The sequence below is a fragment of the Patagioenas fasciata genome, chromosome 2 (genome assembly GCF_037038585.1).
Source record: "Patagioenas fasciata isolate bPatFas1 chromosome 2, bPatFas1.hap1, whole genome shotgun sequence".
Taxonomy (NCBI): domain Eukaryota; kingdom Metazoa; phylum Chordata; class Aves; order Columbiformes; family Columbidae; genus Patagioenas; species Patagioenas fasciata.
Genome location: NC_092521.1, coordinates 118,037,844 through 118,063,222, shown reverse-complemented (window position 1 = coordinate 118,063,222; position 25,379 = coordinate 118,037,844). Strand labels below are relative to the sequence as shown.

The 25,379-nt window shown below is 42.8% G+C and overlaps 1 protein-coding gene across 9 annotated transcripts in view; it reads left to right on the top strand.

Moving 5' to 3' along the window:
* Window positions 1-1,060: 1,060 nt before the first annotated feature.
* The window catches only part of STARD3NL (STARD3 N-terminal like), a 36,959-nt gene continuing 12,640 nt past the window's right edge, over window positions 1,061-25,379 (top strand). For 4 of the 9 annotated variants that reach the window (XM_065831947.2, XM_065831946.2, XM_071804818.1 and 1 more), the window contains exons 1-2: window positions 1,061-1,158; window positions 22,841-23,137. In XM_065831947.2, the coding sequence (XP_065688019.1) occupies window positions 22,913-23,137 (225 nt within the window). In that variant the 5' untranslated portion in view covers window positions 1,061-1,158; window positions 22,841-22,912. Of the gene's footprint in view, window positions 1,159-6,351; window positions 6,482-7,155; window positions 7,274-12,485; window positions 12,656-12,688; window positions 12,795-22,840; window positions 23,138-25,379 lie in introns of those variants that run through there. The other 5 variants (XM_071804815.1, XM_065831944.2, XM_065831943.2 and 2 more) reach the window with 5 other exon arrangements.

The window sequence follows — 25,379 nt, the reverse complement described above, 5'->3', positions numbered from 1 at the left end:
TTTTATTGCAAGCTCTGTGTTTGTGGAAGGGTGAAGGGATTCATCTCAGATATTATTCACCAGAATGTGTTTTATTAGATTAAGTGCTTAGAGTACTTGTTTTTCACCTGTGTCCTGACTGCAGGTCAAACACCTCAGTAGTCAGCATCACCGTCCTGCAGCTGCTGTGCCGTCACCTCCCTGAAGACACACGGGGGTCCTGCAGAACCAGGCAGGGTGGGGTGTGTGTCCACTAGCTGGATAGATGCCCTCTGTTTTCTTAGACCCCTCCTTTAAGCCTTCTTCCTCCATTTCCCTGCTGTAATGCAATAGCTGTGATGAATTTTATTTTGCTCTTCTTTTCCCCGTATATCTTGATACGTACAGCAGAGTAGAGTATTGCTGTTAATTTCTTGTTACAAGAGACATATCTTGGATCTAGCCCTCAACACTGAACTGCAGGCAAACCTTATGATATATACAAGCATTTGCCAAGCTTTGGGCTTTGATAAGGACACAGACCCTACTTCTTCAAAGAACAAGATGGTTTTCTTAAGTGGCTGGTTGGCTGAGTTTCTGTCATAGTCTCACAACAATGCCAATCACACTCCAATTTTCTGGCACTAATCTCTGTATAAGGACTCTACTATGACAAGACACAGGAGCTTAAGCAGAATTTAGGCCAACGACAGATACCCAACCTCACTGCTCCTTTTGAAGGTTTCATTGCAATTCGAGAGCTGCCCACATGTAAAGAGACGAGGCCTCACGAGCAAGGCACATGGCCAGTCATGATCCATCCGCACCCTCCCACCCTCAGCCCCCCGCGCTGTTCGGCCGCTCAGCCCTCACACCGCGGCCAGGCCGGGGCGTGGCGTGGCGTGGCGTGGCGTGGCGTGGCGCAGCCCGAGGCGGCAGCGACAGCAGCGTGGCAGTACCGAGACCCTCCCGGTGGCACTACAGCACATCCCTCTCCCTTTAATTAAGTTCAAAATCCCGCGCCGCCGCGCCACGGAGAGGGCAGTGAGATAAACCCCGCCCCTGGCACAGGCCCCGCCCATTAACGGCGCATGACCCCGCCCCCTACGGCGTATGGTCCCGCCCCGCCAGTCCCGGGGGCCTGCGGCGGTGCCTGGCCGCGGTGTGGTCCTCGCCCTCGGCCGGAGCGGTGCTCCTGGGGTAAGCGTCGGTGTCGCTCCTCGGTGAGGAGCGAGGGGAAGGGTCGAAGGGCGGGAAAGCGCCGAGAGGGATACGAGGCGCGCTGCTGACGGGCGGGCGGCCTGGCCGCACCTCCAGCGGGAGCCGCCGCCCCGGCGAGGAGGCCGCAGCTGAGGGGAGAGGGGCGAGGGCGGCTCGCGCGGGCGGGGGGGGCAGCGCGCGGCCCCGCTCCCCCTGCCACCCCTTTCCCCTCCCTCCCGCTTTCCCTGGGGAGGGGAAGGGGCGGCCCGCTCCCTTAGGACGGCTTTGTGCCCCCATCCCGGTACCGCAGTCGCTGTCCTGCCGATGCGGGAGGGCGAGAAACGGCGCTTGGTGGGGGTGGAGAGAGGAGGAGGAGGAGGAAGAAGGAGGTGACGTGCTGGAAGGACGCCGGGAGGGGCGGGGGTCCCCTGTCCGGGAAGAGGGGTTTTGGGGGATGCTGAGGGGCAGAGCTGCGTGTGCTGCCTCTCCCGCTCCCCCGCCTCCCTCATGTCTCTCCTTCTGGTGGCGGACCTGAAGGCTGGGGTGTGGGAATTGCTTTTTCCTTCTGTCTCAGACCCCAGTTCAGCAAATACATCTTAACGGAGGTATAGTGACTTGTTCGTCCTGCTGATAACGGCGTGAACAAACCAGGGCATGCAAAACCTCCGGTTTCCATCAGGGAAAATGTTATGGTGAGGTTTAATTTTAGCGTTGGACTGAATTTAAGCAACTTAAGGGAGGCACTGTGTGATTTTAGCATCCAAATGAGAAGTGGGTCATTCATTCCTGAGGTGTGATATTTTACATGTATCTCAAGGGTTACACTGGTGTGTCCGCAGAGTGAACTGGTTAAGCTTAACAGCAGTTTGATCTGCACTAACAGTTAAAGTTACTCATTGATGAAGTGCTAACTTTGAGTCACTTCTGATTTTGTGGTGGTCAGGTGTAAGTAGATACAATGATTGACTTTAACTTGGAGAATATTCACCAGAAATACTAAACTTGGAGAAAGAGGTTTTGTTGTTGTTGTGTTTTGTTTGTTTTTATTTTTAAATCACGTTTTTGTGCTTAGAGGTATAAGCCCATCATGGTATTTCTGCATAGTGTTGCCAGTCCATTTTATTATGCATATTTTTCATCCTGACTTTTATAATGTGATGTAGGATTGTGTTGAGCTGTGATTTTGCTCTGGAAATCTCAGTGTTTGGGGGGATTGTTAGTCAATCCAGCATTGCAAGAAGGCTCATTTCTATCTATAAGGCAATAGTTCGTTTGTTTTTTTCTTTTCAGTAGATGTTTTTCATCAGCTTTGCAGTTTTAAGTAGGCCAGATGCAGAGTAATCGGGTTTTTGTTTGTTTGTTGATAGTGTTAAGGGCCATATACTTTTGGTAAGATGCACCAGTGTTCCTCTTGTTATGACACAGATCCTTAACTTCAAATATTTGCTGCTATTTGTGTGTTAGACTTTTTCAGGATGAATGTTGTTCTTTATACACTTGTTTTGTCAGAAAGGAAATATTTGACCTTTTTAACAATGCTGAAATTTGTGAATTAGTAAACTCTTAGTTCAGATGGATTAGGCATTCTTTTTGGTGCATTCAGGGGCTAGAATGTGGTTTTCTTGATGTGATGTGTTCTAATTTTCATAAATACTCCAGTGTTTAGCCATGACTTTAGCACAGTTGTTTTAGGCCTTGATTCATGTGAAAGAATGTACTGAGACTTTACTATTTTAAACTGACCATCCGAGTTAAAAATACGTTTTAATAAGTGTATTTGTTGAAATGTTTTACAGGGCTAAACCTAATTTCTAATAAGCAGGGTTAATGGATTTGATTCAATGAATTAAGTCAGCAAGCACAATATTATCAGTGCTTTTGCAGAAGCCGTTGGTGATGTAATGGTAAATCATACCTGTGACAACAGAAACTCTGATTTCGTGTGGTTAGATAGCAGCATCCAGTAACTCAGCTGAGTTATTTTAAAGGATCACAGATGTATTCCTTGTTAAATGTTCTCTAATTTAACTCTGTCTGCTAAAAATCTGTTCTTAATTTGAAATCCTTAGTGATCATGTTAAAAGACAGCTGGTATATTACCTCTCTGCCTCAGTATGTTAAATTCAGCTAGGAGTAAGATTGAAAAAAAATAATCTTAGCAATGAATGAAATTAATATCTGGTAATGGCATCACACTTTTCGTGTTAAGATCAGCTACTAGGTCATCAGCTGAAGGCCTGAAACAGCATCACTTAAGACATCAGGAGTTAATTTCTATCTAGCACTGACAGCAAAAAAATAGATGAATTATGTGGAGGTATGTCAGAATAAATATTTTATGCTGAAGGTTCAGATGTAGTTCTTTGCTAGAATTTGCTGCTGCTTGGACTGGGTAATCATTCCCTTACATTACACTGTAAGCCTTATAAAGAGAAAAATGTAGGTAATATGTAAACCCTGATACTTTTGTTTTGAGGGATATTCAAGAGCTACAAAATAGGAGTTAAGAATGAGAAATCTTACGAAAGTTTATCTTGTATTCTAAAATGGACATCAGTTTCTTAAAATACTGTATTTAAGAGCTCTGAAGAATTTCTGAAGCTTTAGTTTGCCGGGAGAAAACTTTTGCACTGTTTTGTTGAATAGTTTTTGAGGGGGTGATGGAATGCTGAGCCTTTCGCACTAATACATAAAATGACTGACATATTTCAGAAAGAGTCCTGCAATTCTGTGCCAGCAAAATAAGAGCTTTTCTTGTCCAAGTAGTACTTGACTAACAGTCCTGGGGCATATGTTTGTTGTTGAGTTGGAGAAAACAGACAAAGGTGTATGAGTATCCTGTGTAATAAACCAGTCTCATGCTTGAAGTTCAGGGCAACCAGATATTTGGTCTCTTTAAGGAATTGTATTTTGTATTCAGAGAAATGCTGACGTGACAAAATATATATGCTTTTGACACCTAAAAGGTTTATTTGACTTAACAGCATTTTTTTTTTTTAATTGCATGTGGCTATGGCATGTTACTGGCTCTACATGTACGTAAAACATACAAAAATACTGTACACATATGTTAATATGGGGAACTGATTGCATTTAACCTTAAAATCCTGACGTAGTTTCAGGTCTTTGGCAAGACCAGACTAGAACATCTAAACCAAAAAAGAGGTGGTTTATTTTTAAGAAAATAGTTCTGGTAATTAATTAAAAAACAGAATAGTATCAATTGGAATGTATTGGTCTAAAACGAGATGATATATCATCAGTTCTGTAACTGAGATACTACTTTGTATGTTCTAAGGATGTAACTGGTAAAATGCACGCACTTCAGTTTTGTAGTTTGCCGTGGTTAAATATCTTGAGTGCAGCTGAGATCTGAGGCAAACCTTCAGAATGTGTTATGGTGCATCTTTTTTCTGTGTTAGTTTTTAGTATTTTTCTTAGAATATAGTTGCATACTTAAGATCACACTCTTGATTAAACAAAAGCTGAACACACATTTTGAGTTCTGGCAAATGTGTTTTCAAGTGTGTCATGAATTCAGGATAGAGTATATTTTTGAAGTCATTTTGATTTAACTCTGCAGAACTGTTCTTTCGTGTGCTGTTCTCTGTGTCTGGTTTGAGTTCACTCATATGTAGGTACAAAATCATACATGCTCATTTTAGAAGTAAAAAGTCTGGGATTTGCTGTTAAAAAGGAACCCAGAGGGGGAAGAGGCAATGGAGAGAAAAGTAAGGCAATGCTGATACCGAATTTGCAAGTGGTTTACTCTGCCATTTTCTCAGCTCTTGTAGAACCAGAAGTGAAGTGATTGTGAAAGGACAACTGCGTTCTGCAGGACACTGCTTAGTAGCAGAGCTTCTTCAGCTGCAGGGAAAAATTAGTCCAAGGTTAGGGCACTTTGATTTGACTTTGTGAATCTGTGAGTCTCACTCTTGGGATGGGAGAAGGTGACGTTGCTGTTTCCTCAAATGTCCTACTGACGCAAAAGTTTTCCTTTTTTTCTTTCTCTTTTTAGCTTGCAAATTGTGCCATGCATGCTTCAGCACCACCTTCCAATGTTCTGAGAAGAGTATTGTTCAGTATGAACATGGGATGTGTGCAACTGCCCTGTTTTCTTAGGTCACCATTAGAGTATAGGAAATTGGAGAAACATATTTCTCAAAGAAATTAAAAAAACAAAACAAAAAACAAAAACCCACACAAAAAACAAAACAAAACAAAGCTGGTGTGGTGGGTTTAATCTGTTTTTGAGGGGGAAGAAGTTGTCTAAATATCTTTCAAATGCAGTTCTTGCTTAATTAAACAGCATGACTTTAGAATTAAGTTGTGTAATCGCTTTGTAGAAACCAAGATTTAAAACCCATGAGAAATAAATAATAGGAAGTAGGCAAAATTAATTTGCTAGCAAAAGCACAAATGCTCATGTTTCTGCTTACTTTGTAACCAAGGCAAGATAATGGCTCTTTTTGCTTTGCTCTTATCTGGCATCTAGCCATGTGCTTCATGGCGTATCTTTCAAAAATCTTGGCGATAAGTTATTTCAGGGCTCATTGGCATGAAACCAGATGTGCATTATAAATGTAAGAGTAATTTGCATGATGTATAAGCTGTACTCAAGTATATTTTGTGTATTCATCTTGCGTGTTAGATGAGAAATGTTCTTTTGGCCTGAGGGGTAGGTAAGAGCAGCTATTTCAGGGTCAAGCAGAGCTACCTTAGTTCTGAATGCTCAGAGAAAGCAAAACTTATTGCAAGGAGTTCTCTCCTGTATGCTGGTAACTCTAGCCCTGCCCCTCTGACGGGAAGTCTTCCCAGTCTTTAAATATGTCGCATATTTGTAACTTGTAATTCCTGCTGTGTTGCTTAATTGAAAATCTAGAGTGTTGCCAGAAAGTTACATACAGCATCTTGTGCTTGTGTTTGGGGGATTTTGTGAGCATGCACGGGTTTCAATTTTTAGTCTTATTTTGATTAAAGTCTCTCATGTCCATTGAATACAACACTATCTAAATGCCTTTCCCTCTCTCCCCCCCAAATAACTATCTAGGAACTCAAGAGGACAGAGTGTAAGATAAGGTGTGTCTTTAACTGTGTGAATGTTGGAGGAGGCCATATCCTACAGACAGAGTAGGAAGGTGTGCTTTACTACTTTGCAGGAGTTTCATGAGAATAAAGCTGAAGAGGACAGGAAGGAAGCCACGGAAGACAAATTGAATGTAAAGGAGATACAATCCTGTGCAAGTCAGGAACAACAAACGACAGACTTGGGTTGAGGGAAAACTTTCTTTGGACTTAACAGTTACCAGAATTACTATCTATGGTACAATTTTTTTTTTTTTTGCGTTAGGCTTCTCCAGGCGGTTTTTGGGAACTTCATATTGGTTCATACTAATTAATCTCACTATTCAGAACTTGGGCCTCTTGGTGCAGTGTGCAGCTAAGAGTTTTAAGTTGTGCCTGCTCCTGAGACACAACCCGCTTAAAAGCAATTAAGTCAAATTAATATTAATTCTATAAGTGGTCATTCTATGTTTGGGTCTTCTGATGATATAATGTGACCTGAAAGTTAACTAGAATGTCAAATATCAATGAAAATGGCATATCTTTCCTATTTTAGTCCCCTTTCCAAATGTTAACTGCTGTTCTTTTAGCTTGTAGTTGGTTATTTTGTAGTTCTATATTTTTTCAGTAGATTTTAGTTTTGAATAGATATGTCCCGTACCATGGTGTACCTATTTGCTTGTCCAGTACCATAGTGTACCTGTTTATATAGTTTAAAAATTTCTGCCTCCCTATTTTAGAACCAGCGATATAAAACCAAAGTATTTTTGTGGACTCTGTGTTTTAACTGGAAGAACAACATCTGTAGAGAAAGGATGCAGGGTAGTCTTAAAATTCCAAAATGTGCTGTAAAGTAATTAATAGGCAAACAGATAAGTTGGATCAATTTGAATAAGTACAGCATCAATTTTTTTTTTGTTTCATCTAATGCAGGATTCAGGTGCTGTGCCTCTGATCTAATATGTTATGGAATAAACAGGGTTATGAACTACATGATATATCACTCATTAGGCAACTTCTCATGACTCTGAAGACTACTACTATATGTCAGGTAGGTGTCTTCAGGTAGTCCTGTAAACCTCTGAGTATTGTTGGTTATTAGAGTTATTGCCAGTAAGATCTCCCAACAAATCTTTGCCTTAAAAAGATAGCAGGTTGTTTTTTTTCTTTGGCAAGTCTGTGTGGTGTGGTTTGTTGTGGGGTTTTGTTTTTTTCCTTTTTTTTTTGTTTTGTTTTGTGTTTGTTTGTTTGTTTTGCCTGTGTTTGTTTGTTTATGTGGTGGTGTTGGGTTTTTGTTCTGTTTGGTTGGGTTTTTATGGCTTCCTTTCATGCCTGAATTTTGGCTAACCACTACGTGCCGCTGAGCTTGAGTATTAACGCAGTGACAGATGAAGCCAAACTCAACTCAGCTGCAGCAGGCAGCAAAACAAGGGGCAGCTTGTGAGACTTGGGTTGAACCATAGGAAAACTCTCAGTGGGAGTTAGTGCAGCACATGTCGCCTAGAGACACTGTTAGAGGCTGGCTAGGGCAGTGGCTGAGTCATCATCCCTGGAGGTACAGACATCCTGCTTAGGGACATAGTTTCGGTGGACTTGACAGTGCTAGGTTAACGGTTGGACTTGATGATCTTCAAGGTCTTTTCCAACCTAAACGATTTTATGAAGCTGTTTCTTCACTAAAAGGTTTTCAGGACTCAACTGTCAAGAGCTTCAGCTGATCAAGCATCAGCACTGGTTAAGTCCAGTGCTGGTCCTGCTTTTGGGAGGAGCTTGGACTAGATGACCTCCAAAGGCTCCTTTCAGCCAACATTTCTGTGATTCTGTGGCTACACAAATCACTGAGTTTTCATTCTCGCGTTTTTCTGTAACTATGCCTGCTTCATGTTGGCCAGGTTTTCTATGAATTTGTCTTTTTATTCTGGTTATGCTCTTTGTGTCCATGTGCAGGAGTTAGTAGACAGTTGTTGACCAGTCTCTGGACAACTGTTTTGTGATAGTGAAATCTAAGGGCTTTATAATATAGGTTCTTGTTTAGCTAAAACACACATTTGCAAGACAGAAGTGCATCTGGACATATTTCCATTTACCAAATTCTGTACTTTCAAGGTCAGGCTATAATATCAAGTAACTGAATCAAGTTTGGAATTAAGGTGGTGTATTTCTTCAAATGTATGCTGTTTATTTATTTTTTTTTTATGTTCTCTCATGTTTACAAAGGGACATTTGTTTCAAACAGCACATTACTTTGGACTGAAAAGTATTTTAAAGGAACTGAAACCTTAAAATTCTTCTGAGACAATGATGTGTTATAGCTAGAGACAGAATGAGTGCAGCTTGGAAAGGATTTAAGTGCCCTTCAGGAAAGTGAGCAGTGACTATCAGGAGGTCACTAGTAATGTGTTCACTACTATACAAGTGGATTTAATGAAAGTCAGTTCTTTCAATTATATAAACAGAAGAGGGAGAGAGTGTCAACAGAATGTTTCTGGTTCATTTATAGTAGAGAACAGTATAAAAAATGTGTCTGGATAAACTTTGCAGGCAGTCTCCAGCTCTAGGGATTGTTTTGCCCCCCTGAATTTATAGTCAGCATTACCTCATCTTCATAGAATTTGAATGTGTCTGTGTTGGCTCTTAGTCTAGGTTTATACTGGCACTGTCAGAAAACACACTGAGGAAATTTCGCTAATACTTCTGCAGGTTAATACAGGTTCATACCAGATATTCTCAGTGTATATATGGATTACCAAAGCAGTCTTTACAGTTGAGTATTCTGTCCAAAGTGATGGCTCAAGCAACCTCTGTCTATGACTAGATAAGGAATGAAGTTGGAGTTTGTGATGGATGAAGAGCAAATGGGTATGACACTTAGTTCCCAGACCCCAAGGTCTTTTGTTGCTTCCCAGATAATGTGTTCAGTAAACTCACATCTAGCATAGTTCACTGTGCTGACAGAATAAATCCTGAAGTATTGGTGACAGCCCATTCACTGTGTGGTAGCTACTGCCCACACTGGGCCTGGGGTGGGGTAATGCCCAGGGTCCTTCTCACTTGAAAAGTTGCTGATTCAGAGCTTGCTAAATTGAAGACTCTTTTTCTGCAGGTGTTATGTTGCCTGTTATGCTTATACATAATTGTCTTTTATGCTACACAATGTATGTTAAAATGATCTGAAATTGTCTTTACGTATAACTTAAATATTTGAACATCAGGGATATAATACCAGTTACTGTATTAAGTTCTGGTCTTGTAAGGAATTTTGGTGTTGCTAGGCTATGTAGTGTGTTCCTACAGATGAGCAGGTAGTGTAAGCAGTAATGCAAGTCCTTTTAACAGAAAATCTTTTGGTAAGGGGATGGAGATGTAAAAAACTGTCATGATTTATTTATCTCCATATGAGGAACCTTTCGGGCAAATAAGTGCTTTAGTTTTTTTGTTTTGTTAGGGATGAATACTGTTCCAGTGTCAGCTCTCTCATCAGGAAGAACTTCTAGTACTGAAAACCTTGTAGTTTTACAATACTTTAGCATCCTGGCCACTATATTGGCCAAGTAATCCTATTTTACTCACTGAAAAGAAAGAAATACTTTCAGATTATTTTTCTAGCCTTCACAGAAAAGCTATTTATGATTGGAATTCTTGGGAATTACTTAGTGTTGTCAGAAACATACATAAAAAGTATTCTAGGTTTTCAATAGGTTTCAACAAGTGTGACAGAATGTTTGTTTGTGTGCCTGTAGTTATTTTATGCAAATATGGTTTCTCTGATATTTTAAACTAAAACAGGGTTGCTGTATCCTAGAATTGCCTCCCTGTGACACTCGCTTTCAATTTTGCTGAGCTGTAGATAGCCCTTTGAGTAAGCCTCTTTTTTTTTTTTTAAATCACTTCTGTTATTCTTTCTCATTAAAGTTCTGATGTGTGGTTTTTTACCTTGGAAAGAAAAAAGCAACATAAATTGTGCTGGTGCTCATGAGTGAGACATTAACATATTAACATGAAAATAATTTAAAATAAGGACAATACAATGGAAGAATAGTGATAGTATAATGATAGGAAAGAGAAGAGCCGTTCTGATCCTGCATCTCTAAGATATATGTAAAACTGATGTGAGCAGTGCATGCCGTCTGCTGCTCACAGTATGAGTAAAAATAATGGTGTTAATTGTAAATGTAACCTGAAAATTATGAGCTAACTCTCAGCATGTATTATTAAACGCCTTGATAGACTTTAAGGGCAGAGAAGGAGTATAGTCCTAAGCTTGCTAATTTTAATTAACTCCTTTACTTTTCACTTCTTAAACTACTTAGTAATAATAATGAGAGTAAAATCTTTAGTTCACTAGGACAAGTTTTGGAATTTAGTTCTGTTTGGAAACCTTAGTCATGGCTATAACAAGTGTTAAAAAGAAGAAATCAAAACACACATTGATTTTAAATTAAATAGATACCAACTTTGCTTCTTTCCAGGAAACAAACAAACAAACAAAACTGTTGTTTATGACTTTAAATAGATCAGTATAGAAAACTTAATTAGCTAAGTATTTTAGTGGTAGAAGTTGAATGAAAGTGAATGTATGCAGTTATGAAGAAAAGAAAAAAAGGTAAAATATTCTCTTGAAGTCAGGAGGAGTGAGGGGAAAGTATATCACAACTACAATAATGTGGATACTAATCTCAGACTTTTTATTTCCCTCTTAAATGTTTTGACATTGAAGAGAGCTTATAAATTCTGTCATTTCACCTGCTTGAAGGGAAGGCAGTGGATGGCGTTTTTCTGGGTTTTAGTAAGGTTTTTGATACTGTCCCTCACAGCATCCTTCTGGACAAGTCATCCAGCTGTGAAGTGAGCAGATACATGGTGCACTGGATGAAGAACTGGCTGAAGGGCAGGGCTGAAAGGGTTGTAGTGAATGAGGCTATGTCTGGCTGGTGGCCGAGTACCAGGGGTGTTTGTCAGGACTCAGTTCTAGGGCCAGGACTGCTCAATATGATTGTCACAGATTTGAATGAAGAGCTGAAGGCACCATTGGCAAGTTTGCTGATGATACCAAACTGGGAATTGCTGCTGAATCTCTTGAGGGACAAGAGGCCTTGCAAATGGATCTGAATAGATTGAAGCACTGGAAAATCATCAATGCAAAACATATAATAAAAACAAATGCCTGATTCTGCAGCTGGGATGGAGTAACGTCAGACAGAAGTCTAAATGAGGAGAGGGGTGGCTGGAGAACAGCCCTGTAAAAAGAGGTCCAGGGGTGCTGTTTGCCAGGAGGCTCAGGAGGAGTCAGCAAAGTGTGCCCTGGCAGCCAAGAGGGCAAACCCCATCCTGGGGTGCACTGATCACATCATAACCAGCCCGTCAAAAGAGGTGATTATCCTGCTGTATTTAACATTGGTGTGGCCCGCCCCTTGAGTGTTGTGTGCAGTTCTGGGCTCCACAATTTAAGAAGGATATTAAGGTCCTTGAATTCATCCAGAGGACAGCACTAAAGCTGGAGGGGGCTGGAAGGCATGTGTCCTCTGAGGAGCAGCTGAGGACATGGGATTTGTCTACTTTGGAGAGAAGGAGGCTGAGGGGCGACCTCATTGTTCTCTACTACTTCTGAGGAAGGGACATGGAGAGGGAGGTGCTGATGTCTTCTCCTTGGTGCCCAGTCCCAGGACGTGTGGGAATGGCTCCAAGCTGCATTCGTTGGGGAGGTTCAGACTTGACATGAGGAAATATTTCCTGAGAGGGTGGTCAAACCTTGGAACAGGCTTCCTGGAGAGTGTTTAGACAATACACTTAATACCATGCTTTAACTTTTGATCAGCCTTGAAGTGGACAGGCATTTGGACTAGATGATTGTTGTAGGTACCTTCCTGCTGAACTATCCTCTGCACTAGCAGAAGGCATCAAATACCCATAACCAGGTCCCAGCCTCAGCATGGGCTCTTATAACTTTATGGGAAAGGGGCACATAACTTCTGATGGGGTGAGAGCTGTGGACCATCTTGAGATAATTGGACTGTCTGAATTAATTTGCAAAAAGCAAGTGTAGTTTTTGGAAGTCTTCTGTGTTCATCGAGTTCAGCTGCTGGGTTTACACAGGATAGCAAATCTCCACAACTCTGGTACTGGCCAAGCTGAAAGATCCAAACCTTGGTCTGAAGCAGGATGTGCGCCCCAACTAGATGTTAGCAAATGTTTTTGAGGTGAGCAATACCTGTTCATTACCTGTGGATTTATTTTTTTTTTTTTCTCCTTGTACTCATTTTTAGAAATGCCTGATCAGTTTCCTGTGGAAACACATACTAAATCAAAAGAGACTGAGAACAACAGAACTCCATCAGAGAGAAGGTCCATCTACCTCAATGCCCAGTCTTCAAAATTGAGAACCATCCATGTCTACAGAGGAGCACATAAGCAGCACCAGTCTACTTCTGCCAGGGTACTGGGTCCACGCTTCCAGGCCTCAGTGGCTGGGACCGGCTTCCCCTGGGACCCCCACCCACTGCCACAGTCTCCTGCCAGGGAACGTGTCTCAGCTCAGCCTGAGGCCTTGAGTCCCTGTCTGAGCCGTGTTGTAGGTGTGTGTGCCCGTGTCATCTCTGCCCCTGTCCCAGGCTGGGCCTGGGCCCTGTCCTGCAGAGAGCGGCTCTCCTGGATGGAGGGAGCCCTCAGGGCTGGGTCAGAGCTCGTCATGCAGAACTCCAGGCATAGCAGAGCAGAACTTTCCTATTCTATTTGCTCACCAAGAACTGAATAACGATGAGACTACTATATCCCTGCAATGCCAGAGGGGTTTTAGCTCCAAAACCACTTTCAAGGGCACAAAACACAAAGAAGAAAAGTGGGATCAGGATTTTGTTTCTTTTATTTAGTTTTATTCAGTTATTGAATTTTGTTTGCTTGTTAGTTTGTTTGTAGGTAGGTTGATGGTTGCAGGTTGGCTGGTTGGTTTAGGCTGGATTGTTTAGGATGGTCGGTTGAGATCGTGTAAGTCGTTTGGTTTTGGTGGTTTTGTTGGTTTTAGGTTGTAGTTGGTTGTTTTGGATGTGAGAGCAATCTGGCTGCGACCTCTGTCACGCCGTTGATGGCCAGGGTTGATTGGACTGATGTGGCTGGCTAGGCAGGTGTCCCCTTCCTCCCTCCCTGCTCCATGTGTGTCCTTCCCAAAGCCAGACGATCACTCCAAGAGGATGACCTTCCCTGTGGGAGGGGTACCATTCGTGGGTCAAGGGTATACGGTAGCTGTGTTCCCCTTCTAGAAGCTGCAAAGAAGCTCAGGGTGCATTTGTAGGAGCACCTGGTTGGAGTAGTCAAGCTTTCAAGACTGCAGGCACATCCAAGTGAGGCACTGCGTGGGGTAGGGTGTTTGTTGGTTGGGTTTTGGTCATGTAGTTTTTTTCAAGTGTTTTAGCTTGTTTGTTGGAGTGTTGTTGATTTAGCTTGGTTGTTTTAGGTTGGTTTTGGTGGTTCTATTTTGGTTTAGGTCATTTGCTTTAGGTGGTTTTGTTCAGGTTGTTTCTGTTGTTTGGTTTCATATTTCTGAGGTTGGTTTAAGTTGGTTAGTCTAGGTCGTTAGTTTAGCTTGGTAGTTTCAGGTGGTTTTATACTTTATTAGCTGGGTTTTAAGTAGTTTGAGTTTTTTTTAAGGGCTGGCTTAGGTTGTTTAGGATGGGTTGGTTTAGATGTATTTCGTTTGTTTGGATTTAGGTTGCCAAAGGTTGGTTGAAGAAGGCTGGTTTATGTAGTTTTAGGTAGGATTGTTTAGGTCATTTGTTTTAGGTAGGTTTGTTTTAAAGTGTTTGGGTTGGTTTATTTTGGTTGGTTTAGGTAATTTGTTGTAAATCATTGAAGAGTTGTTTTAGGTTGTTTAAGGTGGTTTGGTTTAGATTACTTTTGCTTGCTTGGGTTGAGGTTGCTGAAGGTTGGTTGAAGAACGCTGGTTTAGGTCATTTTAGGTAGGATTGTTTAGGTCATTTGTTTTAGGTAGGTTTGTTTTAGGGTGTTTAGGTTGGTTTATTTTGTTTGATTTAGGTTGGTTTAGGTAATTTGTTGTAGGTTGTTGAAGGTTCTTTTTAGGTTGTTTGTGGCTGATTGTTTGAAGTTTTTTAAGGCAGATTGGTTTAGGTTCTTTAAGGTTGGTTGTTTCCAGTTGAAGATTGGTTTAAGTGAATTGTTCTATTCTGGTTTAGGTAGGCTGCTCTAGCTAAGTTTAGGGCCACCTCGTGGAGCAGCAGGCACCCAGCCACAATGGCCCAAAGAAGCCGTGGCAAGTGGGCCATGCTCAGTGCTGCAAAGGAAGGCAAAAAAACCCCCGGAGACACTTGGTGTCCCACGTTGGGGGAAAAAAAAGCCTTCCTCCCCCCAGCTGCAGGGCACGAGAGGCCATCTTCCTGGTGCTTGAGCAGCAGGCAGGATCCGAGCCAAAAGGGCCCAGAGGAGCTCTGCAAAGTGGTCATGCTCAATGCTGCAGAGGAAGGCAAAAAACCCCTGGGGACCAGTGCCAATCTGCCCCGGGGGAAAAAATTCCTTCCTGACCCCAGTGCTGGCGATCGGCTGTTCCCTGAGCATGTGAGCCAGACCTGGCTCCTTGTCCCACAGGCTGCTCACGCCTCCCAGGACCTGCCCAAGCCCTGTCCTGTCCTCCCTCCACCTGGAGCCATCTCTCAGACTTCTGAGAGTGCCCAAATGCCTCTGAGCTGATAGAGCTTGGGGTCAAGAATCCTTCCTGTGCCTGTCAGGACACCAGTGAGTGCTCCAAAGCACTGCAACCCCTTGCAACTGCTCTGTATCCTATTTCTTACGGCTCCTGAGCCTGTCTGCGCGTGGGATGAAGATGGCGAGTTCTTCAGTGCTCTTCAAGAAGGCATCATGCCCTCGGTCTTGCCACTGCTATCCAGCTGAAAAGACTTTCCATCCGTCAATCAGATAGGTTTGGAAGGTGGCCCTGTCAGTCCCTGTGCTGTTCCTTCCCAATGCAGCAAGTGACACGTGCTGCTGCGCTGTCATTTACGGTGAGGTTGTCTGCTTGGGGAGAAGTCTTGACTGGTTTTGTGCTGTTGACCCTATCTTTGCTTGCACTTGATAGCTCTTTTCCTCCTTTGGCCTTCATCCTTGCTATCTTCCTTGAAAGTCATGGCAGCCCTCTCAGGCTTTGTCTTGCTTCTTCTAGCCGTTGTCTTCTTCTGTAGGCCCTCCGTGTTCCTAACCAACTACTTAGTCTTGATTTGCTTTCATCCTGGATGGATTATATCTTTCCTGAACCTGAGGAAGGAGCAATGTCCCTAGTGGTCCAGGTGAGTGCTGACCAGGGCTTTGCACAGGGGCTTGCCTTTCCTATGGTAGTGCCTTCCCTGACACACCAGCTCTGGCGGTGGGCACGGGAGGCTGCTCCCTTTTATAGTGCCCGGGGGCATTGTGACCTTCAGCGTTGCCAGGTGCTTGTATTGTGATGTGGGGGTGACAGAGCCACACGTGTGCAGCCTCGCCCGCCCCCCATCCTCCGCCCAGCACCCTTGGGAGGAAGCCTTTGGGATGCTTTCCCTAAGGCATTTTCTATGCCCTGAAGGCGCAAGGAGCTGTCCCTGCTCTTGGTGGCCATGCAATGGGCACTGCTGCTGGGTGTTCCTGTCCCCTCATTTGCCTCTCAGCTACCCAGGACAAACCTCTTGCTGTTCTTTTTCCCTAGGTCCACAGCAGAATCTAGCTCTGTACCTGCTGTGTCCTCCCCTGGTAGCTATTCTCTCTCTGATCCAGAGCTCATGTCTATGAGGCCCTACAGCGAGGAGGACCAGGACCACTCTTTTCCTGCTTTGATCTTCATCCTTGCTATCTTCTGTGAATGTCATGACAGCCCTGTCAGCCTTTGCCCTGCTGTGTCTTGTTGTTGTCTTCTTCTGTAGGCCCTTCATGTTCCTATCCACCTAATTAGTCTTGGTTTGCTTTCGTTCCAGATGGGTGTTATCATTCCTGACCCCCAGGAATGAGAAATGTCCCTAGTGGTCTAGGGAAGTTCTGACCAGGGCTTTGCACAAGGCTTGCCTTTCCTATGGCAGTGCCTTGCCTGACACACCAGAATGCGTTTGCCTATATGACATTCGTGGCTCACCGTCATGCTGTGACCTACTTGTGCCTCCAGGAGCATTTTTCTACTCCGATGTGTTCAACCAGTGCCAGAAACTGATGATGCTCTGCCTGACGTTGTGTTCCCTATTTCTAGGCTGTAGATCTTCACACAGGGTTTCTTGATGTAGGGGATTTCTCTTGTGTCAGAGCTTCAGCTAGAAGGCAGTATAGGGACTGTAAAACTATACCGTGAGATGGAGCTTTTCCTGGCTCATGGATGCCATGAAATCCAGAATGTGATGTACCCTATGTATGTATCTTTTGGACCAGACTGGGAGCATGTCTCTAGAGGTGGTTTTCTGCAGTCTAAATTCAAAAGATCTGGCCATGAACATTATTGTTTCATCCATTTGATTACTTCAAGTCATGAAGCATGGAGCCTCAGAGATGTGTTAAGTGCGCAGCCTGCCAAAATCCAGTTCCACACAGTCAAGTTCAGCAGATTCTGCCCTCTACCAGCTGGTTGAGCAATGGACAGGCTGTGTGGGTGTGCTCTGAACATGAATCTGGTGGTGTCAGTCCAATCACTTTCAAGATGGCCATCTGCCTCCTGAGGATGATAATATCCACAGCTGACATGAACTGATCTTCCATTTTGAAATTTCTTTGGAGAAAGTACCAAATCACCCCAGACATGGAAAAAACTACAAGACACAAAACACTGGTGCGTCATTGTGGTGGATTTCATGGCACTGCTGTCTGTGGGGATATGCTTGACTCTCCAGGAGTGTGAACAAAGGTCTCTGATGATTTTTAAATTAATTCTGTAGGTGTTCAGTTAAGAGGAAGGTTGTTGCTGGTAATGCTGAGATAGGTAAGGAGGTGGCTGGCCAGGTGTCCATCTGACACTGAAAGGCAACTGCCTCCCTTTAAGGGGCCCTATGTGCTTTTTAAGATAGCTGCAAAGAAGGACTGAAGATTTTGCTTTTTGTATGCCTGCATGAAACCACCTGAGGATGTCGGCATGATGACATGGCTGATTATGTCATCCAGATACAAAGGAACTTAATTTTAATTATGAAAGAAACTGCAGAAAACAGTCTTCTAACATGCACTTTGGGATTAATCCATTTGTAAAACTGGTGCAATGGTTGCAGAAACCTGCCAGGCTATTTCTGTTCAGTTAAAGAATCTGAACATTTTAGTGCAAGCTCAAGTGTGACAGGGCAGGCCCTTGCATGTGTCCAAACACAGATCTGATGGATCAGCAGGCAGAATGAGGCTAGAGACAAATTCCTTTGCCATGAGTATCCCCTGTCCAGAGATTCTTGAGGAAAAAAATAGTCTGTCAGTAGCAAGGATTTCAGACTACATGGAATTTTTAAGCTAAAACCTATGTTTTGAGTTACACCTGAAAACAAACAGGTAGCCAGTGCATTTTAAGACCACACTTTGGGTTATCCAAAGGGCCCCACAAGGCAAGTGAATGCTGAACTAGCACATCCTGAAACAATTTGCTCTAGTTGTCCTAATTGCATTCCCATACTGTGCTGTATCTAGCAACAATCCAGACTGGAAGTAACAAATTCCTCGATAATTGCCCTGACTGCCACATCAATAAAAAAAGGTCATTTCTTTAGGCCAATGTAGATGGAAATTTTTTGGAAGTGCAGGTGTTACTTGGCTTTTTGCTTTCTTTAACAATTTCTTGGCTTTTCTTTTCAACCGTGGCCATTGATGGCCTGATCTGAGGTTTATATCTCATTCCAAATGTTTTGCTGTGAGTGCCTGTTACACAACAGGGCACTTCAGTGTGAGAGTTTTTAGTGCAAAGCAAATGCTGTTTACAGCACTCGAGTGCAATGATTCTGCTCACACCCTCAGGTTCAGGTGGCCCAAAGTTCATTGTAGCACTTGAGACACCTGACCAAGCACATGCCACATGTTTTCCTCCTCTGAAGCATTTTGAGAGTCGTGTTTCAGGCAAGGTAGCTGCCCGGTGCTTTTGGCTGTCTGGGACAGGACTCGAAATATCCAACGTTTCCCTTTGCTCTTAAAAAAAAACTTCCAGAAAGGGAGATTTCATTAGCGACTAATATGTTTGACATCATGCGAGCGCCACTCTAATATAGACAATATTAGCCCCAATTTATGAAGCGCAATAGTGCTTTGCTTCCTCTGGCTTAGTTTTTGCGACTGCCCATTTTGCAAGTCCAGAAGGTGCACGGGAACATGTCCTGCTTTGCTTCATTCTGGAGTTCTCCTTCTGATTATTGCTCCTGATGTTTCCCACAGGGACCATCTGTCCTTTTCATCCACATCTGTAAGAGCGAGACTGGTAGAACAAGGACAATATCATTCTGGCAGCATGACCTAGCACAAGGTGGAAATTAAATGGAGGGGAGTTAGGTGCTTTCAGTGTCCAAATTCAGCAGCTCAGTTGACTAAGAACACTTTTCTTGGAAAGGAAAGAACAGAGTCATAAGCGCTGACTGTTGATTTCCACTGGCTAGAGATGATTTTGTGTTCAGTCTATCCACTTCAGTGCGAGTTGCAAATGTTTGGTGCTTCCTTGAAGTGAGCTTGAAAGGTCAAATCCACCCAAAGCCTCCTTCCCAAGGAGAAGGTGGAGGCCCACCCAAAGCTTCCTTCTCTCCGTGGTACACCCAAAAGCCCAGCACTGGTCCCCATGGCGTCATCGGGTGCCGAGTGAGCAAATATCATGGGTGCTCTATCAGGGTGATGAGGTCTTTCAAGGGATTGTATTGCCTGAAAATAAATGGTGATGTTTAGGAATCTTTAAATTTTTATTTAGTCCCCATGTCGTCTCTAGAAACAGGCTGAGAAGGGGCTGGCAAAGACAATCCTCTGCTACCTTCCTTGGGTTTTTTTTTTCCCACCTTTTTTTTTCACCTTGCCCCGTTCTCTTAAAAATTAAAGTATTTTTCTATCCAGGCTTCCTGCAGAGGTGGTCGATGCCCCGTGCCTATCAGTGTTTAAGAGGCATTTGGACAATGCCCTTAGTACCATGTTTTAACTTCTAGGCAACCCTGAAGCAGTCAGGCAGTTGGACTAGATGAGCATTGTTAGTCGCTTCCAACTGAACTGAACTGTTCTAGAGAACTGAGAGTCTGATGGTACTGATTAAATTAATTGTAGTTAGTACTATTTCTTTGTGGGGGAAGAGAGGATAGAATAAATGGCAGTTCTTCAGGACTTTTACTCGATTTTCAAAATGTTGTTCTTCAATGAAGCAGCGTGAATCTTGGGGTATGGAGTAGTCTTTCTTAGAGAATGTTATGAGATAACCATGTTTCTGTTCAACTTTAATGAGTACTGTACTGAAACATGTCTTTGGATAGTGAATAGTTAAATGATGTTTTGTTTTGAGTAGACAGGTGTTTTAGGTAAGGTGGATATTATAAAGCTAACAGATAAATGTGTTTTGTAGAATAAGGTTTAGTGGCTGGTTTTTGAAATAAAGCTATAGAAGTAATTGCAAAACAGTTTCTGACTGAAAATGTATATCAGTCTACAATAGTTGGAGAGAAGCAGGTTCACTGGAATTCTTAATGTGGAGTAAGTCTCTGTTCATGTTCCTAGTGTGAAGCTTCCTAGAGTCCTTCCAGTACTGTAACTATACATTTGTTTGTTTGTTAAGGTAGAAATGTGATACAAGTTCTGTTTAACTTCAAAGTTTGACCACTTGTCTAATGGTGTTTATAAATTCTAATTTGTGCACGACTCAGAGGAAGGGAGGGAGCATGTGTTACAGAGCTGAGATTAGTACTTTCTGGGAAAAATCATTGCACAAATCCCGACACCTCTTACCCAAAGTTCGCTGAACAAGAGAGTGACAATAACAAGTAATGAAGATACTCAGTTATAAATCTGCTTGAAAAGGTCTTGAAACACAAACGAGTGCAGAAGAACCATTCCTGTTTTTTTTTTTAATTGCAGTTAATAATGGAACTGACTATTTCATATTTCCACTTTTAAATTTCTCTGGTGTCGAGGTTTTGATTGCGGGGTGACAATAAAACTGTGGCATATATATTGTTGACCTCCTCTCCCCCCCGCTTCCCCCTTCGGCTCCTCCCTCTCCCCCCTTCCCACTAAGGACAGGCGATTGGGAGGGAAAGAAGGACAGAGAGAGGAGAGTTGGAAAATTTACAAATGTTTTACTAATACTACTAATAAGAATAGAGAAAATAATACAAAATATACAAAACCAATCTTCAAAGTCTCCGCAACCGCAGAGGCAGCACCCAGAGTCCTGGATTGGGCTCTGCAGCCAACCGGAGCTGGATTGAGTCTGTCACTAGGCCTCAGTTCGCAGGGACGACTAGCAAGGTCCTCTCCTAATGTCGGCCATAAGGAAAAGGACGAGATCCTCGTGATCTCCCACTTTTATATGAAGTATTCACGTGAATGGGATGTTATACTTCGTTGGTCGGTTTCTTGGTCCCCTGTTTCTTGTTGCCCCTCTTGTGAGAGGTACATCCATGCTTATCAATAACTTCGCATTCCATTGCTAGATTTACCAAAACATGTATCTGGTTCTCCAGGAAAATGCAGCTAATATGAAAGCTTTAGCTGACAGGCAAATTCACTTAAAGAGAAACTTGTTTTTAACAAAACCAGGACATCTGGCCATGTGGACTCTGCTAGCACCTCTCTAAGGGAGATTAGGCCCAACAAAAGGCCTGATGACTCTCCTAGTCCCATGGCTTATGATAGAGAACTGTAACACATATACCTTGGGTTGGCTTTGGAAAGCCATGGGCAGGAGCATCCTGGGGTTGATTGCCAGACAGGAGCAGGATGGCAGGAGCCTGCCTGTGCTTGTGCTTGGCCTTGTGCTTGGTTTGGCCCACAGCCAGATGCCACAATGAGATAGTGATTGATACCGGCGTGGTTTGCCTTGGATTGCCTGTTCCCTGCAGGCAGAGACTCAGCTGGCAAGGTGGTTTCTGTTTCAGTGTGGGTCTGTTACTGTTCTCATGACGTTGCCCAAGAAAAGTGGACTTTGAGCTACCTGAAGGCTGCATGTGTGACTTGACCTAGACATTGGCCATCCCCAGCTGGCCTGCCCTTTGCTCCTGGCCCCAGCTTTCCTTTTCCCCTGTGTCGTCGTACCCTCGTGCTTGCCTGGCAGTATGTGTCAAGGTTTGATTGCAGGGTGACAATAAACCGTGGCAGATGTTTTGTTACTCTCCCCCCCTCCTCCCCCTTTCACCTCACCCTCCCTTTCCCACTAAGTACAGGTGATTGGAAGGCAAAAAAGGAACAAAGAGAGAGAGAGTTGGAAAAATCAAAAATGTTTTACTAATACTACTAATAAAATAGAGAAAATGTTACAAAATATACAAAACCAATCTTGATCTTGAAAGTCCCGGCATCCTTATCAGCGACCTTGCATTCCATTGCTATGTCTACCAAAACATGTATCTAGCTTTCAGAAAAGTACAGTTACTAAGAAGACTTTAGCTGAAAGGAAAATTCATTAAAAGAGAAACTTGTCTTGTTTTTAACAAAACCAGGACAGTATGTTACAGATCCCCTGTTGTGCTTGGGCTGGCTGTGATTTTGCAGACTTGGGAGTTGAAACACTGTTGAAATAAGAAGAGTGGGAAGGGTTTCTCTTGCTGTTCTGTGGTTTGTTGAAAGACAGCCCACACAGGAAAGAGACCAAGTTTTGTTCTTGTATCTCAAAAAGTTATTGCCCCAGCATTAGAGAAGCTTGGATGATGTGATTTGTATTGCAGGTTGTATAGCTTCATCTTGTTAGTATTTTGCATAAAATTAGAGTGCATTTCCTTGACACTTCTGTGACACTCTTAGTCAACTCTTTCTAGAAGCTTTAATTGGAAAAAAGGTTCTCATGGAGTAATGTAGTGAATTGTGCATCAAACTGCTGCAGTTTTATAAGAAATTTTACTTTTTTTTAAGTTTTATCATCAAAAGAGATTTAGGATTTAACCACTGGGTAGCATACAGTTTTTTCAGAGAGACCCTGTCTGGCAATGTAAGTTGTCATAGCAGCTGAACTTATCTATAGAGCAATTATTTGCTTTATAGGATGATTACGACACTATTTAGGGTTTTTAATGCACATTTAATCTTTTGATTGGGTGAAGTCTGGATGTGCTTGTAGCTAACACTGCCATTTCTGAGAAATTGTATGTGAAACTTCCTTTAAGTTGGCTTCCTATTGATAGCATTTAAAGCAGAATTGCAAACCTTAAAGATGTACAGTGTCATGCTTATTATTGATTCCCATTTAATGATCTCACTCTTAACAACACGGAGAATGGAGCCTTCTAAATCTAGACAGTGTTTCCTTATTCCCACCAGTCTAATTGAACATTAATTCTCTTGTTTCACAAATCCTTTGAGAGATTAATAGCCTAGATATATTTTAGAAACAATTTTTGGAGCGTACTTGCCAAATTATCTTAGTTGTCAGTCAAAAAGAGAACTTAGATGATAAGATGAAATTACCTACTGGAATTCTGGGATTTTGGTGACTAATGTGTTTTGGTTTTGTTTGTTTGTTTAGACGTTCTTCCTATATGGATCAGCTGTCTAGTGATGGTGAAACTGGAAGAAGACCACTCTAAGCAAACCCAGGATGAATCGGGTGCCAGGTGATGCAGAAAATGCTCACAGTAGCAGCGTGGAATCCTGTCCTCCCTTGCGGGATGTCCCCTCCATCAACCCAACGCATCTGATGGCAAGGATTGAGTCATATGAAGGCAGAGAGAAGAAAGGCATATCAGATGTCAGAAGGACTTTCTGTCTGTTTGTTACATTTGATCTCTTATTCATAACCTTGCTGTGGATAATAGAATTAAATGTGAGTTGGCTTTTCAATGCCTTTAGACTTTATTAATTTGTTTATTCACTTCAGGAATGGTTATTAAGTTACCCTTTTCTGTCCCAAATTATAACCTTGGTTATTGATCTGACATTATGAAGTTTCAGGAGCTGACTGTTCAAGTAGTTCATTGATATAGTGAAAAATACACTTTCTGATTTTATTTTAGAAAGCAGACTTTGCTTGCCTGAATGCTGTGATTTTGGGGCTAGAGCTCTGTTGTCTCTCTAGGTGGGAAGACCGTTGTATCTGGTACCTAAAGTTAGCTTGTCTCAGAAAAGCAGCATAGTGTTCTGATGCATTTCTTTGTTTAGGCCAGTTTCTCAACAGCTTGTTCAACTAAGAGGAGCAGAGTCTGGGTTTGATTCTCTTGTGAGGGACTCAGAGTACAGATTTTCATATTAGCACTTTCAGAATATTCAGAACCCACTATAGAAAATACTACCAACTCATGGTGTTTCATTTTGAATGCTGTAGCATAATGGAACCTCAAGATCCTAGAAGGGTTTTTTTCTGAAAAGCTTAATTTTGAGGATTATGAACAAGAGTTTTACACTGCCAAATGTCATCAGGAATGAAAACCAGTTCTTTGTCTTCAGAAGTCGTAATAGTAGAATTCATCATTTGAAATCTGGGATCTGGTGCTTGGTTAGTTTTGGTTTGGTTGTTTTGTTTTGGTTTGGTTTTTTTTTGTTTTTTGCTTTTGTTTTTGTTTTGTTTTTTGTTTTTTGTGGTTTTTTGTTGTTTTTTGTTGTTGTTGTTGTTTTTTAAATTAAGTTTTATTCATTGGTAGGTCAAATAGTACTGTGTTAGAACTGTCCATATCTGGTACATAAGTAATAGGACTTCACAATTACTGCCAGAGTTCCTGTAAGTATTGTTTTCCCTTTGTCACTGTTATCCAGCATGCTTAGATGTAATTTATTTTTAAACACTTCAGGGAGTGGTTCCGTGGCAGTTCAAGCAAACCCTAAATCAAGGCTGTCATGGTTCTCTCTTCATCTTTATGTTAACATAGTGCTCATCACAGTATCACAGTATGTTTGGGATTGGAAGGAACCTCAAAAGATCATCTAGTCCAATCCCCCTGCTGGAGCAGGGACGCCTAGGAGAGGTCACACAGGAATGTGTCCAGGTGGGCTTTGAATGTCTCCAGGGAAGGAGACTCCACAACCCCCCTGGACAGCCTGTTCCAGTGCTCTGTCACCCTCACTGAGAAGAAGTTCTTTCTCAAATTTAAGTGTAACCTCTTGTGTTCCAGCTTGATCCCATTACCCCTTGTCCTATCATTGTTTGCCACTGAGAAGAGCCTGGCTCCATCTTCGTGGCACTCACCCTTTATATATTTATAAACATTATTAAGGTCACCCCTCAGTCCCCTCTTCTCCAAACTAAAGAGACCCAGCTCCTGCAGCCTTTCTTCATAAGGGAGGTGCTCCACTCCCTTAATCATCTTTGTTGCCCTACGCTGGACCCTCTCCAGCAGTTCCCTGTCCTTCTTGAACTGAGGGGCCCAGAACTGGACACAATATTCCAGATGGGGTCTCACCAGGCCGGAGTAGAGGGGAAGGAGAACCTCTCTCGATCTACTGACCACCCCCCTTGTAATACACCCCAGGATGCCATTAGCCTTCCTGGCCACAAGGGCACAGTGCTGGCTCATGGTCATCCTGTTGTCCACCAGGACCCCCATGTCCCTTTCCCCTACACTGCTCTCTAATATGTAATTTCCCAACCTATACTGGAACCTGGGGTTGTTCCTGCCCAGATGCAGGACTCTACACTTGTTAAATTTCATCAGGTTATTTCCCGCCCAGCTCTCCAGCCTGTCCAGGTCCCGCTGGATGGCAGCACAGCCTTCTGGCGTGTCAGCCACTCCTCCCAGCTTAGTGTCATCAGCAAACTTGCTGATAGTACGCTCAATTCCCTCGTCTAAATTGTTAATGAATACACTGAATAATATTGGCCCCAGTACTGACCCCTGAGGCACTCCACTAGATACTGGCCTCCAACTGGACTCCGCACCATTGACCACCACTCTCTGGCTTCTCTCTTTAAGCCAGTTTGCAACCCACCTCACTATTGTCTAGACCACACCTCCTCAATTTAGCTGTGAGGATGCTGTGAGAGACTGTGTCAAAGGCTTTACTGAAGTCAAGGTAGACCACATCCACCGCTCTGCCATCATCCATCCACCTTGTTACATTCTCATAAAAGGCTA